This window comes from Lonchura striata, chromosome 11, assembly GCF_046129695.1.
Source record: "Lonchura striata isolate bLonStr1 chromosome 11, bLonStr1.mat, whole genome shotgun sequence".
NCBI classification, from domain to species: Eukaryota; Metazoa; Chordata; class Aves; order Passeriformes; family Estrildidae; genus Lonchura; species Lonchura striata.
Window position 1 is genome coordinate 4,649,841 of NC_134613.1, and position 17,809 is coordinate 4,667,649.

General features: G+C 38.8%; 1 protein-coding gene across 2 annotated transcripts in view; it reads left to right on the top strand.

The window, feature by feature from the left end:
- UBE2Q2 (ubiquitin conjugating enzyme E2 Q2) overlaps positions 1-17,809 on the top strand; it is a 45,360-nt gene that overhangs the window by 19,584 nt on the left and 7,967 nt on the right. Inside the window, exons 3-8 of one of the 2 annotated variants that reach the window (XM_021546781.3) lie at positions 2,462-2,566; positions 4,174-4,230; positions 4,434-4,520; positions 6,252-6,392; positions 12,590-12,674; positions 17,413-17,473. In XM_021546781.3, coding sequence (XP_021402456.2) covers positions 2,462-2,566; positions 4,174-4,230; positions 4,434-4,520; positions 6,252-6,392; positions 12,590-12,674; positions 17,413-17,473 — 536 coding nt within the window. The remainder of the gene's footprint in view (positions 1-2,461; positions 2,567-4,173; positions 4,231-4,433; positions 4,521-6,251; positions 6,393-12,589; positions 12,675-17,412; positions 17,474-17,809) is intronic. The other variant, XM_021546782.3, reaches the window with a different exon arrangement.

Below are 17,809 nucleotides of genomic sequence, written 5' to 3' on the forward strand. Positions count from 1 at the left end.
TAAGGAAGAAGGGTGGAAGGATTGTACAGACAGGATCAGCTTCTTGCTCTGCCACCACCTTTGCAAAATGTAGACACAGATTGCAAATAAAGCACCTGATCTGTAAAAATGATCTGCAGTAGGAGTTGCATTAAGCTAGCCCTGCAGTGTAGAATCCTGCCAATGTAGAACCCTGCTCTCAGCAGGCCTCCGCCTCCCCCTTCATGATGAAATGGTGGTTGTGTGCTGAAGCATACCAGAATTGATCTGCCACAAGGCTGATAAGCTGCCACACAGTAAGTGTGATCTGTGGTGCAGTGGAAATGAGAAGGTGAAGAGCTGCTGGAGGCCCTTGTCAGGCACAGCTGTAACTCAGCCCAAGCTGTGCCAGCACCATGTTGTTTTGAGGGCACTCCCGTTCCTTGCTTGTGGTGCTGTGCTTGGAAGCAAGGGAAGCTTACAGTGTGGTAGGGCCTGGCTGCAAAAATCCCTTCTGAATTCAGATGACAGAACTATTTGTGGGGAGGAGGGGGAATGAAGGAAGCAGGGCAGGAAGCAGTTCTTAACTCTCCAGCCCTTATTGTCTCTCTGTCAAGGCAAACTAATACTGTGTTCATCTGCTTTTCCAAGGTCAGTGCTAATTGACCAGCACAATTGTGGCAGTCTTCCCTCACTGCTTAGGTATATTTTTGTATGATTCAGAGAGACTTAAACAAATTATTGACTCTGTGAGAAAAATTGCAGCTCCTGGAATTGTATGGTTTATGCTCCAGCTCTCCATGAGGCAATGTTTGTGCAGAGAAAAAGTTTCTCAAGAAAATGTGTAGCAGTGAGTGCAACTTTAAGCGTCTTGCACATGCTGAAAATAATAGTTCTAAGACCTGTGGCCTATCTGGCAACTAACTTTTCGATTGATTAACCTGATTCCTGTCTGCTGAAAGATTTCGTAATGCTCTGGGTACCTGGGAAGCTTCAAACAAGCGTAGAACCTTAATGCTGATGAGAAACGTGATTGTTACAGAAGGGCTTTTGCCAAAACCTATCATGTCTCATGTATATACTCCTAAGAAATGTGGTTCTGTTGCCCCAGGCCTTTTGGTGGTATCTGCTTTATTTTTGAGTTAGGTTGATTATCTGCTTTATTTTTTGTTTGGGTTCACTGTCATGAATGATGCAGAAACAGCAGACATGGTGTGATAGTGTTCTAATGCAGGCTGGTACCTCAGTTCATGGCCTCAGATGGATAAATAACATTCCTATGAAACACAGTGTGGAATTCTGCTGTAGAAGGGAAAAGCACTGAAGCTTTCAGATAGCATAAGGGCAACATTTTCCTATCATTGCTAGTGATTAGGACTTGGAAATGAGTTCTTAACCCTGGAGAGACTGAATTTTTCACTTCCAGTGGGGTAAGGTGAGAGTATTTAAACTGGCCGAGTAGCAAAGCCTTAGACATGTATTTTGGAGTGTGTGTGCAGAAATGACTGTCTTGTCCACTGCCCTTGACAAATGGCAAGATAAAGTCTCCTTGGTTTTTGGAAGAAAAGTCTATAAATGAATGTATAATTTCTGCAAGCTTCATCTAGGTTAGTATTTTTCAAAATATGAGATGCTGACCCTTTTATAAATGGATTTTGCAGTCTTTTTTTGTTTTCCTGATGCAGCTGTGCAAAGACCTTGGAAAGGTAGGAAGTGCAGTAGTATAATCTTTCATGTCTTGGCCTTAGCTAGGAATCTGAGGCTGCCTAGAGAAAGTGAAAAGCTGTAGAAATGAACTTCATTAGTGTAGTGATCAAAGAGCAAACTTAATAATTGTTTCTGCAGAAGTAAATTTTTTTCTGGCTTACATTAGAGTGTGAAGTGCTGCATAGTTTGCAGTTAACAGAGCACAATCAATGAAACAAGCTGGAAAAACAAGTCAGAAATAGTAACAGATTATGCCTCACCCTGACACAAGATACAGCAGGCAGAGTGCCTGGTCTCCTGCTCAGAGCCCACCTGGCTCCTGGGACTTGGACAGGGTTGGTCCTGCTTCTGCTGCCTCACTGGTGTACCCTGTAAAGGAATTCAGGGTATGGAAAACTGGACTGTTCCTCCTCGTTTTTTTAAGATGGGAAATGGGAACATGGACCATTTTGTCTCATGGAATGTGGCCACTTGCTTATTTCATAGTGATGTGTGGCTCAGACACCTATGCTTGGAATAGATGAAGCTGTCAGATGAAAAATGGTTTTTCTGCTCATGGCTTTCTTCTTGGATATAGGAAGATGAATGGGAGTCATTGTTAACTTGCCATGTCCTTGAGTTTCTATTGTGGGGACTTTACTACAAAGATTACAGGGGAAATTTATTCTGGTCTGAGCAGATTTAAATGCTGTGCACTGACTTTGAGTTGATTATCAATGTGTGAAGAAAATTCAAAATCTATTTCCTCTGTGCTTTGATTTAAATAAACGTATCTATGTTTTCTTATTGTTTATAGCTTCTTCAGCAGCTGAAGCGATTAATATGTGACCTCTGCAGATTATATAATCTTCCTCAGCATCCAGATGTTGAAATGTTAGATCAGCCGTTGCCAGCTGGACAGGTAAATTAAAAAGCTATGGACACCTTCTTAGGCCAATAAAGGAATTGGTTTTTTAACTTCCAAGAAGCAAGATAATGGGAATGATTAAACCTTGTGTAAACTAGAAGTGAGAGATTAAGTACTTTTGTGGTGTCTTCAATTTTAATTTTGTTTATAAATCCATTTAATAATAGTGTGATAATATTACACAATTCCCTTTGAAGTTTCTGTATCACTGAAAGGTGTGTATGTTATACCAGTGCTGTCAAGTTAAATTTTCTCCTAAACACTGTTTAGGCCAATCTCCGTGCACTTGGAGTGCTTCCCAAACTTACTTTTTCTGAAATATTTGGCTCTTTGTTGAAGGGCATGTATTTCACAGTGTGCACTTGGATGAACTACTTTTGTTTTCCTTCTTCAATCCCTTGCAGAGACATAGAATATCAAGGGCATATGTTACTTTGAGTAGGGAACTGCCTTGCTTACTTCTTGTGCACTTGAAAAATTAAGAATTTTGAAGGTCTGTGAGGTGTTCTTCTTGACCAAAATGTTGTGTATTGTGCTGAAAACAGAACTGGCAACAGACAGTAGTTATTTTCTGATTTTTAGTAAGATTATGGGATCTTCTTTTGTTTGTACACATTAAGATGACATGATTGCTAAAATACTCCTTTAGAGTAACAGATGCTTTCCTGTGGTAACAGTACTATAGTAATGAAAAATAACCTGCTTAAATTTTGGTCGCATGCCAAATTGAAATCCTATAGGTCTTTTCTCTGAGCCACCCACTCAGCAGTACAGCTGTAAGGCAGTGGGCTGTACTGTTAAGGGTGTAGCTTTGTGAAGGGGCTCACATGCTGTGAAACTCAAAAACTCATGAAAGGTTTCTTAGCCAGAAATGTCAGACAGTTTCAAGTGAAATAAGAGGGGCCTTAGTAACTCTGACCAAAGATTCATCTGGTCCCATATATTGTCTAGAGCAGTGTCATTCCTTCTTTGCCAAAGGAAAAGTGAGCAGAGGACAAGCATATCAGAATGCTCCTGAGTATTTCTGCATCTCAGACTTCCTGAGCTTGGAGTGGTATCCTGAAAGAGAAAGTTATATTCAGTGTATTGTTTTGTTATTTCCTCAAATAGGCTAATAGCAATGCCTACATGATGATACCAGTGGCTGCATGGAAGTTACAGGTAGTGAGAAAAAGAATTTGTTAGGTTCTAGATGTCTAAAGTTCATTCAGTTTTTCTTTCTAGAGGTGTAGCATGTTAATGGATTTTAGTCAGAGCCATGATCTGATTGCATGGTTAAGGGATGGTGGGTTGTAACCCACTTGATGTGCTTGTTGCATTTGTCACTGTCTCAGAATAGGATGTTCCTTATCTGAATTTAAAGCTTCTATTTACAGCTTAATGGGAATTGAGACATTCTGTTTACTTTTGCTTTGTGAAAATGTCTCTTCACTGTCATATTCCAGGAAAGCATCTTTATGCATCTTACCCTTACCAGCAAAGAACTGAAGTTTGACATGTAACTTTTGCATTTACTGCTTCTCTTGGAGAGTAGACTTGCTGATTTTGAAACCAAGAAGCATATGCAGAATTTATGCAGAACTTTCATTGTTGTTTTGCAGAATGGGACAACAGAAGAAGTTACATCAGAGGAGGAGGAAGAAGATGATATGGGTGAAGTATGTCTATATATGAGATTGTTGTGCTAATCTAGTAGAATTTTGGCATTTTGCTCTGTAATGTCTGGCTAATAATTAAACCAAACTGTAAAATGTGACCTCCCTGGAGTTCAACAGAAAAGATAATTAAAATTTGGATGTTTACCTGAATGTCAGCTTTCCCTTCAACCAGAAAACTAGTGAAATTTTCTTCTTAAACCTAGATCTCAGCTGTGAGGTACTTGGCTACAGAGAATTGGACATCTGTTTGTGCTTTAGTCAAACAATACATAACATTGTGTGCCAAATCAGTAAGTTTTTATATTGTTAACTCCTATTTCAAGCAGCATGTGAACTGGCTCTGATACAGTTGGAAGTGCCTCCTAAATTGAAGCAGACTTGCTAAGAGTAAATCAGTTTGCTGACTCATTGAATGGGTGAGGTAGTTTTTGACTGTAATAAATTGAAGGGACTGGAAGAACATTGAAACAGACACACTAAACTTTTATGTCCATGTCTGGCAACATGGTGCTCCCTTTAAAGAGCTTTTTAGTTGTAAGAATCACCCTTTTTGCTTGCTTCTGCTACATTTTAGAATAGCTCCAAGATGCTTGCTTTCTACACCACTATAGACTGCCTTATTGTAGTAGAACTGTTCCGCTTACTTCAGATTTAGATTTTTAATTAAGGTGTAGTAAGAATGAACAACTGTCTCTGAACAAATGATCTTCCTATAGAAAAGAGCTAAATGTTACCAAGTTCTTAAATTAATTTGTAGCAGCCTTTCTTATGCCATATTTAGCCCAATCCAGACTATGTTTGCTGGAGCCCGTGTTTCTGTAAAGGTGGTATGTACCATATCCTGCTGGCACAAGGCACTAGTTGCTTGCAGACTGCTAAAGTAGCCTTTTGCACTCTGTTTGGGTTACTTTGTACAAAAAAGAAATGGTCTGCCATTATTTATCAGCTGTCAGGGGGCACTGTGCGTGGCAGTGGTATCTGCAACCTGTAATCTAGTCCCAGTTCTAAATGGAGAAGTATTTTACAATTCCTCAGCTCTATCATTGGAGAAACAGAAGTATTTTGAAGAATACTCAGTCTAAAGTCTGGTACAGCTGAAGACAGTGTTGTCAAATGCACCAGGTGTATTTCTTGCTACATAGGGCATCCTTGAATTTGGGTTTTCCTGCCACGCAAACAGATGGTGCATGGGGAACACTCCCAGGTGTGGCAGAGCTCTGCATACTGGAGTATATCTGCTGGTTATGTAACCAAAGCCTGCTGGTGTGGCTGCTGCAATGCTTCCTTTTTGTGTCAAAGTATTTACATGCTTGCCCTCCTCTCCACAGCCAGCATTTGAATCACCTTCAGGCAATTGTCTGAAGCTCAGAGTGCTTCTCTGCCACAAAGATAACCCCATCTCAGGATACAGAATGGAGGGATTTTAGTGCCGTGGTCTAGAACATAGAACCAAAGTGTTGGCTTGGGTGATCAGAGTGCTTGACCAAAGAATTTTGTCTTATGTCCTGATTCCAAAATTACTGCGTCTAATCTTTAGCTGAAATGTTAACCTTGAATAAAGTACACATGGTTTTCTAATATTTAACTTTCTTGAAAGGTTGCTGTAGCCTTGCCAAATGTGTTAATCACTACTTGTGAGAAATAACTAGGATTCTAATTGCAAAAGCATCTGCTTTTAGAAACAACTTGGAGCCACCCTAACTTGGTACTTTTGGATTCTCTAGTCCAACTTGCTGCCTACTTCAGTGGGCTAATTCTCTACAATCTTCTTGCAGAGGTTGTACTTGTTTCTGTGACTAGAAATGTTGTGAATTCGGGTTTCATTTGTGTTGAGGGTTCCCTATATTCCAGTGGTTATGTTGGCTGAGGGTGAAGTTAGAACAAAATAGAAATGGCATCCAGCAATCACAAATCCATAGTGGTATATAGTATGTGACTGTATCCCACCTGCCTTTGGAGACAGCTTCATTGAATGTAGAGCACAAGACAGTTATTTACAATTAACTTCTCTCTCTCTGTAGGACATTGAAGATCTGGATCACTATGATATGAAGGAGGAGGAACCAGTTGATGGGAAGAAATCTGAGGATGAAGGCATTGAAAAAGAGAACCTTGCAATCTTAGAAAAAATCAGAAAAAATCAAAGGCAAGATCACTTAAATGTGAGTTAATATTTCCATGCTTCTTTTTTGCAATACTTCTGTCTTTAAAATAGAGATGGATTTCAGCAAAGAAAGCCCACTGCTATGCACCTAGACATAAATTAACCTGTGCTGACTGTTTAACTGCTCATCTCCAGAGGTATCCATGTGGTTGTCCCTCTGTCTTGCTTGGTGCCTTTGTTACAAAAATTAGCTCCCCTTGCAAAATCAGCAGAATACGGTGAGCTTGGCTTTTGTGGCTGAACCCTTATTAAAGTAAAAAATCTAAAGCCAAACTTAAAACTGCCTGTATTAAAAGTCATGGGTGACTTAAAATACTTTGCAAACCTGTGCTTTAAATCCACTTTATGCAAGAGTTTATTTTTCAGTAATAGCTGTGCCACCTGGAAATTACTGAAGGCTGGTGAATTGTTGTGCAGTTTTTTTTATTGCCATGTATAAAGTAAGGGGCTTTCAGCAGCTCTGCAACTTTGTTGACAGTTTTCCGAGTGATCTTACCAGCAGGCAGTTGTAGAAAAAGTGCTTGTTCTCCAGAAGCTTAGAAACGTTCTGTCCCAAGTGCCAGGTTCCAGAGAAGCTTCTGCTTCTCAGAGGTGTATGTAGCAGGGTGTGATGATGTCCTACAACCTTAATTTTGTTTACCCTGACTTCCAAAGAAATCAAAGCTTTTGTTTCATAGAGGCTTAAAATGTATAAAGCATGAAACGTAATACTTCTGTTTATGATCTGCTTCATCCAAAGGATTTTAAAATTTTAACACCTAAACCTTATTGGCATTTCAGGGTTTAAAAGCAGGTAAACATAAGGTCCCAAACTGCTTTGGCTGTATAGTCAAGTCTGGTTTTGAGACTTGACTGATCATAAGCACAAGAGTCACTTACTGGTTTTGTTTAAACTTGAATGTACACAGTTTGCGAAGATGCCTAGAGAGGTTTTGTGTGTTTCTGTGTGTATAACTCAACTCCTAATAATAAGGAATATTTTAATTGTTAAAGAAAATATATCCTCTTGCAGCCTGAAAGGCATGGCCTGCTCTACAAACATCAAAAATTGGTAGAACAGAAAAAAAATATTTTTTGTAGTGTCAACACTCTTCCTTGGTGCAGAAAGCCTCTTAAAACTGCAGATTTTCTTTTGCTATCTATTCTTTTCCTATTTGGCAAATACTGCCTTTTATTTTGCTCTTTCCCTCCACATTTAGTGGAGCTGAAATGAGCACTGTTGCTTTTCTGTTTGACAACAGCAGAATCAACTTACATAATAGCTGTTTCTCATGCCAGGACACTCTCGTTGATGCTGGTGCATAAACAAGGTCAGCTGAGTGCAGGGAACAGGGTATTCAGCTGCTGCTGAGGAACTGTGGTATTTTTGTGGGTCACCAGAAATAGCTGTGCTGCTGAAATAATTTCTCCAAGGACTTGTGAGGGTTTACTCCTAGTTGCTAGAGAACCAAAATCTCTAACTGTGCTACTGACCTAGGAAAGAGCTAGCCCAGTTGCACTTTATGGGTCCTCCATGCTGCCAAAACAGGGGGCTTCTGATAGGACACTCAAACAACTGCTCTTAGAGCACGGTTAACAGATTCTAACACAAAGCAAAATTTAAATCTGTACAGCCCTCACAACTGGGTTTCTTGGAGGACAGTATGAATTTTACAAACCTAAATGCGGTGGCTAAACCAGTCTGGTTTTTCAGCCCTTTGGGATACTTTGTTTCCTCAGCAGAGGCCAGTAAAACAAACCCGTTCATTTACCTGTTGGAAAAGGGAACATGCAGCATAATACAGGGCTTTGACTGGTGCCCAGTGCAGCCAGAAGACTTTTCAGTTCCTTTCCATGTTCTTTGGCCCAGGTCCATGGGCTGTCCTCTCTCCCCTTGGCTGCACTGCAGGCTGGAGTTAAAGATCATGTTCAAGGGTTGTTCATAGGAAAGCAGTCCATGCACTCCCATTGTCATTTATTTCTGATAGGTTAAAGACATTTTTCTGCTTCTCAAGATGTTGTCATAAGAGTTTTTAGGGATTATGTGTGCTGTACAAGAATGTGTATTTACTAATTTAGTAAATGAGTTCTGTCCTTGGCAGTTTCCTTAATCCCATTCTTCTTGTTGGCATCAGGAAATAAATTTGGCTTTTGGTAGTATGTAACTCAGAGCAAGAATTAATCCTCCTCTTAACATTGTAATAACTTTAAAGAACCATTTGCTTACCTGTAGTTAAAATAGGTCTTTGAACTGGAATCATAAACTTCAAATATTTAACAATTTGCTGCTGCTTGCTTTTCAGAGGTCTTTCCGCACAGAGTAATTTCAGAGATTAATGCCTTTCTTATTTAGGTAATGCTATTAGCTTTTTCTGTTTCATACTGAGGAGTTTAAGCACTTCTCTTCAGAAGTCTCCAATGTCTCTACTTTCATCTTCAGATTTTATGAAATCTAGGGTGTCATTTCTATTTTTAGATTAATCCTTGAAGGAAGTATGAAACTACTTTAACTTCTAGGAATGATTGTGGTTCTGCACAAATATGGAGGAAGTAACAAATGGAACTTGCATTCTTTAGCTCTTTTTTGGTTATTTTAGTTTTAAGTTCATTATCTTGGAGGAGTTTTCATGTTTTATTTCAGCAGGTGATTTTTGGTCTTGTGTCTAAGTCCTCTAAAATGTATTGAGTGAAGAAGTTTTCTGTAGTGTTCTGATGTGTTCACAGTATTTTTCTGATCAGACAGAAGACAGATCTTATCAGATCTTTGGATAAAAATCTGTAGTGAGCTGCACCTCCTATCCTCTATAACTTGGGGAGGAGAGCAGGCTGTTGGGTGCATTTTGAGGGCTGGAAGGGGAAAAGAAGCCCCTGATGTCTCTATGGCATTAGTACAGCAGGGAAAGTGCTGGTCCAACTGCACCACGAGTTTCATATTTCCAATAGTGCCTCATCCCTGTGGGGAAGGGCTTGACAACAAGACAGGCTTGTAGTGATGCATCTCATGGATATTTTTCATGTCCAACAGTTTTGGCTGTGAGAATTCCTGGATCAGGTATTTCTGTTATTTGCAGCTCTCAGCAGCTGGCATGCTGTCAACATAGATGTTTGCCTCTTGTAGCAGGGATTTCTCCAGCTTACCTGCTCATTGTTCTGGAGAGCCACAACATATGCTAGTACAGGATGGGATGATTAAGTGAGACTTTTTGTGCCTATTTGATTATGTATTAGGAAAAAAAGTCACTCAGGTCTGGTCCTGCAGCTAATTTAACTACTTCAGATGAAATGGCTTTGCCTTTCTGCTCTTGGCATCAGCCCCACATGACAGATACCCATCAGATCCCATGACTGACCACTTAATGTCTGAGGCAGTTGCAACTATAAATCTTACTGTCACAATTTGAGAAATGGGAACTTTATCTCCCTTGGAGTGTCAAGTCCCACTTTTCTAGAAGGATACTGTTATTTATATCTGAGTTCAGTATTTCAAATTATAACTTGCATGTAGCGAGTTATGGAAAAAGTTTGTAATTTTAGTATCACTGTAGATTAAAGCTGACCTCAATGCTCTGTGTTGTGCAGTGGTGGGATGCAAGTCGTGCTCTCTTCTAAACTGCTCTTTACAGTGGCTCCAAAACCCACAAGTGACCCCAGAATGAAGATGTGCTTCAGAGGAGTGGTGTTTAGCATTAGGCTTACCATCAGGTTTAGCTGTTACCTTCCTCTTCAAGTTCCTCTAAGGGTAATTCAGAGCACATAAAATTAGCCCCTGTGCTAAACTTCTTAAGTTTGCTATCCTCTTTCTCCTGATTGTAGATTACTGGTTTACAGTCCATTGATTCTTTAGAGTACAAGTGTAACTATATGTAATGCTGCTCTATAGGGAGTGAGCAGCCTGACCAGAAACTCCTGGGGGAAAAAGGCTGAAGGACAAAGTGTGTTGAGGCTTGCTTACACGCGCTACAACTAACTCCTTTAATACCACCTCATTTATCAGCAGTTATAATAGAAGTCAGGGGGATGTGAGTGTGTTAAGCTATGGTTTTTAAATGTCTCCAATAGAGAAGATACTTAAATTTTCATTTGCCAAGATGAACTTCCAACATTATGTATAGAAATTCAGTAGTTCAATTGGATGGCAGTAGAGATGCAGTGAGAGAGGTAGTTTTCCACAGGATGTCTGTGACCATCTAACTTGTTCTTAAATTGTCTATATTTATAGGTTGACAATCTGTGGAAAAGTGTACAAAAATTCCTTCTTTTAGTAAGAAATACAGTGGAAGGGGCAATGATCTGCACAGCTCTACTCAGAAGAAAACCAAAGTCTTGACACTTGTCTATGAAATGTCTTTCCTCCAGACTCAACATATTGATGAGTCTCAATCTTAATGCTCAGAAAGCACAGTAACTCTACAAAAAATGGTGATTAACACTGCTGTGTTAACTGCCTAAGTATAATGCTTCCTTTTTCAGCTAATCTGTAAATAGTGGGTATAAATAGTAGTAATATGCAGATATTGCATATGAACAACCTTTTTCCCTAAAATTTCATATACTTGGTGTTTGAGAAATCCCTTCTTTGTCTGATACAGCTCTATAGACAGGGGCATAGTAAATGGAGAAATTACTTGTCTGAAGCCTTGTTTGTATGTAGCTTTTGTTTAGTCAGATGAAAGGAGTTGCCTATTATTTGCATGTTTAATTACAAGGTTCATCCTTCATACTGGTCTGTTAAGAAAAACTAGTGGAATTTCAGAAATCTGCATAATTAAATCTAAAGGTGTATGAAAATGAATAGCCTTAAAAGAAAAGTCTACAGATTCTAGTGGGAAGCTATGTGTATTATTTGATACTACTAGACAGAGAAGACAGAGGACTATGTGGAGGCTTTGCCATCAAGTAACTCTTACTGATGCTTAATTTTTATTAAGAAGTAATTTGGTCCTACAATTAAGACCTTATAGAATATAAAACATCACTGTGGACTTCAGGCAAACAGGGAAGATGTTTTGGGTATTAGGTAATGGTCACAGCTGCTTCATATTCTTCCAAATATGACACTTCTATCCAAAAGGGATATGTTTATAGGCGCTCATAGTGTCTGGAAGGAAACTGAAGAAAAAAGACTCTTTGAATTTTTAGATGGAGTAAAAAAGCAGCCTCCTCAACTTACTTATTCAGTACTTGATACAGACATGATGAATTATCCTAGGTGGATCTTCTTTATTTGTTAGTGGGGCAGTTTTATTTTTTGTCATGCTTTCTCCCCCCAACTATGCTCATGAGCTCCATATGTTAGCCTGTATTTCAGTGGCAGTGACTGAAGAACAGGAGCAGAGGGGAACTGCAAAGTAATCTGCCTTTAGGAAACAGACTGTTGGTGAAAGTCCAAGTGTCACAGGGTTAGGGTTTGGGGGCAGTAACTTGAACCTAAAGTGGTATTTTGGGTGGGATGTATAAGCAGAGTAATCACATAACATACAAGAAAATTGTTTTGAGTTTTCTCTCACTTGGAGGTGCGGAGCAGTACGGAACTGAGCTCCAAGAGAACAGAAGAGATTTTGCTGTAGTTGCTTAAATCACAAGAACTATAACAAGTCACAAGAAATATTTTGTATTTTAAGGTTTGCTTTCCTTTGTTGTCCTCTGTGTAGTTGTTGATACTTTTTTCACTCAATTTCAGTAAATATTGCTTTTGTTCCACATTTCCTAAATTCATTGCTTGGTCTTACTCCTCTGGAAGCTGCTGTTCTAGAGTGGATACTTAGGAACTCCTGTACCTTTTTCAATGACCAAATAAAGATATACCTCTGAGAAAGCAATAAAACCTTATGTATAGAACCTTGCTCTTAGGATTAGGCTTACTTGTCTTCCAGTGTATAAAAACAGAATGTAAAATTAAATATTCCACTCTGAGATGTACTGTGCATCCATCTTGGAAATGAAAATGCCAAAGATTTAGGTCCTTTACAGAAAAATACCTGTTCTACCTTGATTAAAAGTTTGTGTCACCTATAGCATTTAGTAGTATATATTAATGTTCTTTAGAGGGAGGTTCTTGTTTCTTTGGAGTAGACTTTGCTCGCTAGAATATTTAACCTTTCAGAAACCTAATTCTCATACAGAAATTAATATATTGTTAATACATTCTAGTTAGTAATGTAAAGCTCTTTGTAAATATTACTTTTCACTTATTTGGAGTATTTTTGTTTATTTCAGGGTGCAGTCTCTGGGTCAGTTCAGGCTTCAGATCGACTTATGAAAGAACTCAGGGATATATATAGATCACAGAGTTATAAAACAGGTAAATGCCTCAGATTTCCCTTTTTAAAATATATTTTAAATTAATTCTCTTGGGAAATACTTGCTGCTAACTTCTCTGTTTTGTTGTCCTGTGTTTGTATATACGTGCATGTTTGTGTGTGCACATATGTAAAAATACATAGATACATTATATATACTTTTATTACATAAAGTAGTTTATTTATGGAGAAAAGTTAGAACATATATTCGTTGCAATAATGATGTGGATTACAGCGGAAAACAAGCTTGTTTGTATTTTAAATTAGTTTGGCTAATGACCAGTGATTATCTTGAGATAGTGGATGGCTGTTTCATTTATTCCTTATAGGAGCTGTAGCTAAAGTAGCTCAGCAAAGGATTCAGCACATTGAATCATCTGAGTATTACCATATGAGAAATAGAAATTACATCGATTTTGGGCAAGTTGTATTCCTCTAGGTCTGCCAAATAGACAACTCCATCACTGCAGCCAGGTGTCAGACCCTGGTGCAGGCCAGGATGGGAACAGGAGGAATACCTAATTAGAGAGTCAGTATAAAACTAAATATGCTTTCACTTTTCTGGACTTCTTCCCATATTTATTTCTAGTGGACTTAAACCTCACTTGGTGATGCCATTTTAATCATGTGTAAAAGAATAGAGATGAAGAGACAATAGGTTCCTGTTTTGGTTTGTCATATTTAACTTTTAGGTCAATTGTTTCATGTATGGAAGTGCTGGGGACAGTGGTAAAATGTCTGGGGTATAAATTTGATGAGGTGACCTAGTGTTGGTCTATTGCAGCCTCCTTTTAGCTTTGTTGCAGCTGAGTGCCTGCCAGTGTGCCCCAGTCACCATCTATCCGGGAAGGAATGGATTAGCGGGTCTAGGGAAGAGCTGGAAGCAGATCTATGGGAAGTCATGGGGGATGCTTTACTGCCTGGTTTTGACCTTCAGGGTTTGTTTAGGTGATCAGAGCGAAGGCTGGCTATAACAAACCGGACTGGAAAGAGTGCTGTGAGGTGCTCAGTCATTTGGTGGTACCACTGGAGTCAGCCAGGGGCCCCCTGGCTAGCTGTGGTTTGAGGGGAGGGTTTAGGCTCTCTGATCATGTAATTTCTTGGCTTTAGAAACACAAGTCTCAATGAGTTGCAAAAGACTGATCTTGATGTAGGAAAGTGTACTCTAAATTATGAGGAAGAGCAAATCTTGCTAAACTTTACAGAAGGTTGAGGTTCTAAAGGGTGAGTGCAGTAACTTAGAGCTTATGACTTTGGAAATATGTAAAAACACTGCAACTGGATGCCTCATGTTGATCTCTAAAACATGGTAATGAAGTAGTGTCAAGTGGAGGTTGACACTACAAAGATGACAATTCTGCTTTGAAACACCGTCCTAAGTGACACAGTTATTACATTTTTCCAGTAAACTGATGCTGTTTATATAAAACTTACCTGGATTCATTCCTTATGGTTTCATTTATTCTTCGATGTTGAGCAAATTGATGTTCTTGTTTCTTTTTCTTTGCACAGAACTCCTGCTTTCATAGCCTAGTTCTGCCTTTTGTTAGGTAACTGTCACCATGAGCACAGGCTATGGTAATTGGCTTTTTTAATGTCATTTTTGTTAAGAGTACTTGCCCCATGGTCCATTTTACCCTACATTTAATTTCTTCCTACTAATGCACAAAGGGAACCATTGTGAAACTTCCAGGTTCTTGTAACTGTTACAAGGTAATTTAATGCTGTTTTCATTTCTCTGTAAGACAAGCCAGAAAGGCTAAGGCAGATTTTTAGTTGAGTAAGGATCACTTTAGTTTTCATGAGATTATATGTTTTTAGGACTGACTGTAGAAGTGAGTAATACTTGTAGCAATAGTATTTTATTTTTTTTTTCTTTTCTCTTATACTATTTTATAAAAAGTAATATTAAAAGACAGTGGCTTCAACTGTAGCTGTGCATTCAAGGTAATATCTATTTTAGAAATTAATTTCCTTTATCTAATGAAGCAATGCTGCTGGAGTTCAAGCAAAAGATTACAAACTTGCTCTCGACAGCAAAGTTGCTTATCTATCTGGGAAATCTAGGGAAAGAATTGCCCTTAAAGAAACAGAAAATAATTTTCTTATGAGCTGACAGGAGCAAAAAACATTCCAGCAAATTAAGATACTCTGTTGTGAATTAGTTTCATTAGCCTGTTCAGATAATGGGAACCACAAGTCCTGTAAAGCAAGATTATCTAATTTCCGCATATCAAATTGGAGATTCACAAAAGATTTGATGTAATTTAAGGGATTGGGAAAGGAGGGCAAGAAACAAAGAATTTGGGGATATTAAGTGAAATTTTTTTTCTGTTCATATCTTTAGCATCTGTTTTATTCAGATATAGTTCATATAGACTTCAATTCCCTGTTTTTATCTAAAGACTGGGTGGGATTTACTTTGTGATATAGTAATGTTGCCCTAAGTAAGATGTTGCTTCTGTTTTGAAAGGAATTGCTTTTCTTTCTACATTTCAATTTCTTACTTTTTTGCTAGCTTCATTCATGGTTCTGTGGTTTCTTTTTAATAGATCACCTCTTTTACTTTATCACCTTTTGAGTAATAAAAACTCCACCCCACCTTGTACTTAAGCAAGAGGAGCCTACCTTGATTCCTTTCCTAAATTAAGGACTTCTCAAAAACTACTGTTAGTAAGTTAAATTTTTTTTGACAGGAACCTTCTTCCTCTCACTGTCAAAATTACAAAAAAAAAGCACATAAATTACTTCCTAGTAACACCTCTTGATTTTTCAGAAAACCCCAAACAACACCCTCGCTCAGCTTTGGATGGTGTTGTTACGTAGCTTCTGTATCAAACATGGAGCCCTTGCTGCTGCTCATGAGACACAGATGCTGTTTGGCTCAAAACTTGGCTGCTTGAGAGGCTGCTGGACTGTCTTGTGCTGGTGTTGAGGCTCAGTCCTGAGCTGATCCTTTCTCTCTGAAGAACCCTCCTGCAGCTTCTGGCTTAGATGCAGCACAACTCTTGGGTACAGCTCTTGTTGGGGAAGCTGCCAAAGTGTCTGGGCCTTGAAGTTGGAGTGGGATAGGAACTGTAGCTAAGAACAGGAGGCTGAGGATAATGGAAGGAGTGCAGGACTGGGGCTGAAGGCTTAGTGAGTGAGCAAAGGGATGGAAGTTCTCTTGTGATCTCTCATTGTTTAGCATGGTGTCAGGAGCCTTACTGTAACTTACTGCCTTGTCTGTAATAAGTGTTCTTTGCTCCCACTTGGATGCAGGTGGAAGAAAATATTCTGGATACAACAATGGAATAGATTTGTCATTAATGGGAGTTGACAATGAGCAGAGTTCTGAATGTCAACTCTTTTGTTGTTACAGCAGAGTAGTGCTAATTGAAATTCTTAGTTTGTGACTTACACTGAGGACAGTTCAGAAAATAGTGTCCTTGGATCTGGGGAATTGGAAAAAGGCCTTAATAGCTCCTTTGGTTGCTCCTCAAACAGAGATGTCACGTCTCTGAAGTAACTACTGATTAAAAGGGACATGGGTAGCACAGTGAGGATGTGTTCAGGCCTACACTGTTATTCTAGACATAGGAAAATTAGAAATTGTGCTCTTGGCTGCAGTACCCACTTGTTAGTTGCACTCAGGAGAATGAAGCATTGGGTGCTTTAACTTGTGTGCCAAGTTTTGAAATGCTTTAGAAATAATGGTGTCTGGACAGCTAGAAGTGTCATCTGTACTCCAAGTACTAATGCTTATAAGCTTCAACTGTAAGATTATTTTTATGCTAGAATAATAAAATTCAGAAATTAATATCCCTCATTCCTTGGGAAGAATGTGGTGATTGCAATCTGATGGTTGTATTGCCTTCTGAAATCCTAGGCAGATTCCTGATTTGTATATGGCTTCCAAATAATTAGGCCAGCAACAAAGATGCTGTTAAATATTAGGCCAGGTAACGAGTTTAATAATAGTGGGTCAGTCTATATGCATGAATATTCTCTGAAGGAGGGGGTTTAACTTCTGTACATGACGATACCATGCTCTAAATCTTGTTGGGTGGTTAAAAATTTATTGCTTTTTCTAGAGCTGCTTCTGACTTTATGCAGAGAGGAAGCTCTGAATATATTAGAAAATTGCAGATAATTTCTGTCCTTCCCTGGGAGTGAATTGCACGACTGTTGTTTAACTTGCTTAAAACAATAAGGCCACTGAAAGTCACCAGCTGGCTCCCACAGACCATTCCATTCTTTAGATGCATCTTTCTGGCTTCCTCAGTAAGCTTTTGGGAATGTACTTAATCCATTGCTGTATCTCCTTTTTGTTGGGTTTCTGCTGCATACACTGTCCTGTGTGCTGTCCTGGTCTGCCTGTACTGATGGGAACCTGTGAAACACAATGCTGCACACTGTGTTGTGAAGTGTTTTAAAAACATGTTGGTAGTGTATTGGGTGTAAAATACAGTGAGTAATAAGCAAACTGGAGTTATTGTTGTGGAAGGTTTGAAGGTGAAATGGTTAAGTATCAGGAAAGAAATTGGTTAATGTGAAATGTTTTAATAGAAGTGAAAACACTTTTTCTTGTAGCTCCTCAGAAATGCATCTGCTATTGGAGGAAGGACGTGCCTCAGTATCAGTGTCCTACCCACTGCTTACCCCTGCTGACAGTATTCAAATTTAAAGCAAATAATGGTTTTGCTAAGTTTCCTATCTACACTTTTAGTGCATAATTAATACCATCTAATATTTCTACAGGGATATATTCAGTGGAACTGGTAAATGACAGCTTGTATGAATGGCATGTTAAGCTTCTCAAGTAAGTTAATAAAGTTTTTCCGTGTTCCGAAAAATCTGTTTTATTATTGCTGGAGAGATTCTTTTGATAAAGGAGTATCTCTAGCCATAGCATAAAAATTAGTGTGTTACAGTAGTAGTAGCTCTAATGGTAATTGTAGCCACTAAATAGTGGCAGTAATTCTGATACACAGAAATGTGTAGAGATGGAATGGTAGTAATTGAGCTGGCAAAAAGACAGACCTGCTTTTCTCTGTCAACACCATGTGTATTGCATTAACTGTCATTACTGTTCAATTCTAAAGCTGCTCCAAAATATGCAACCTTAAATAATGAAAATTCTTTTCAAGAATTTTTG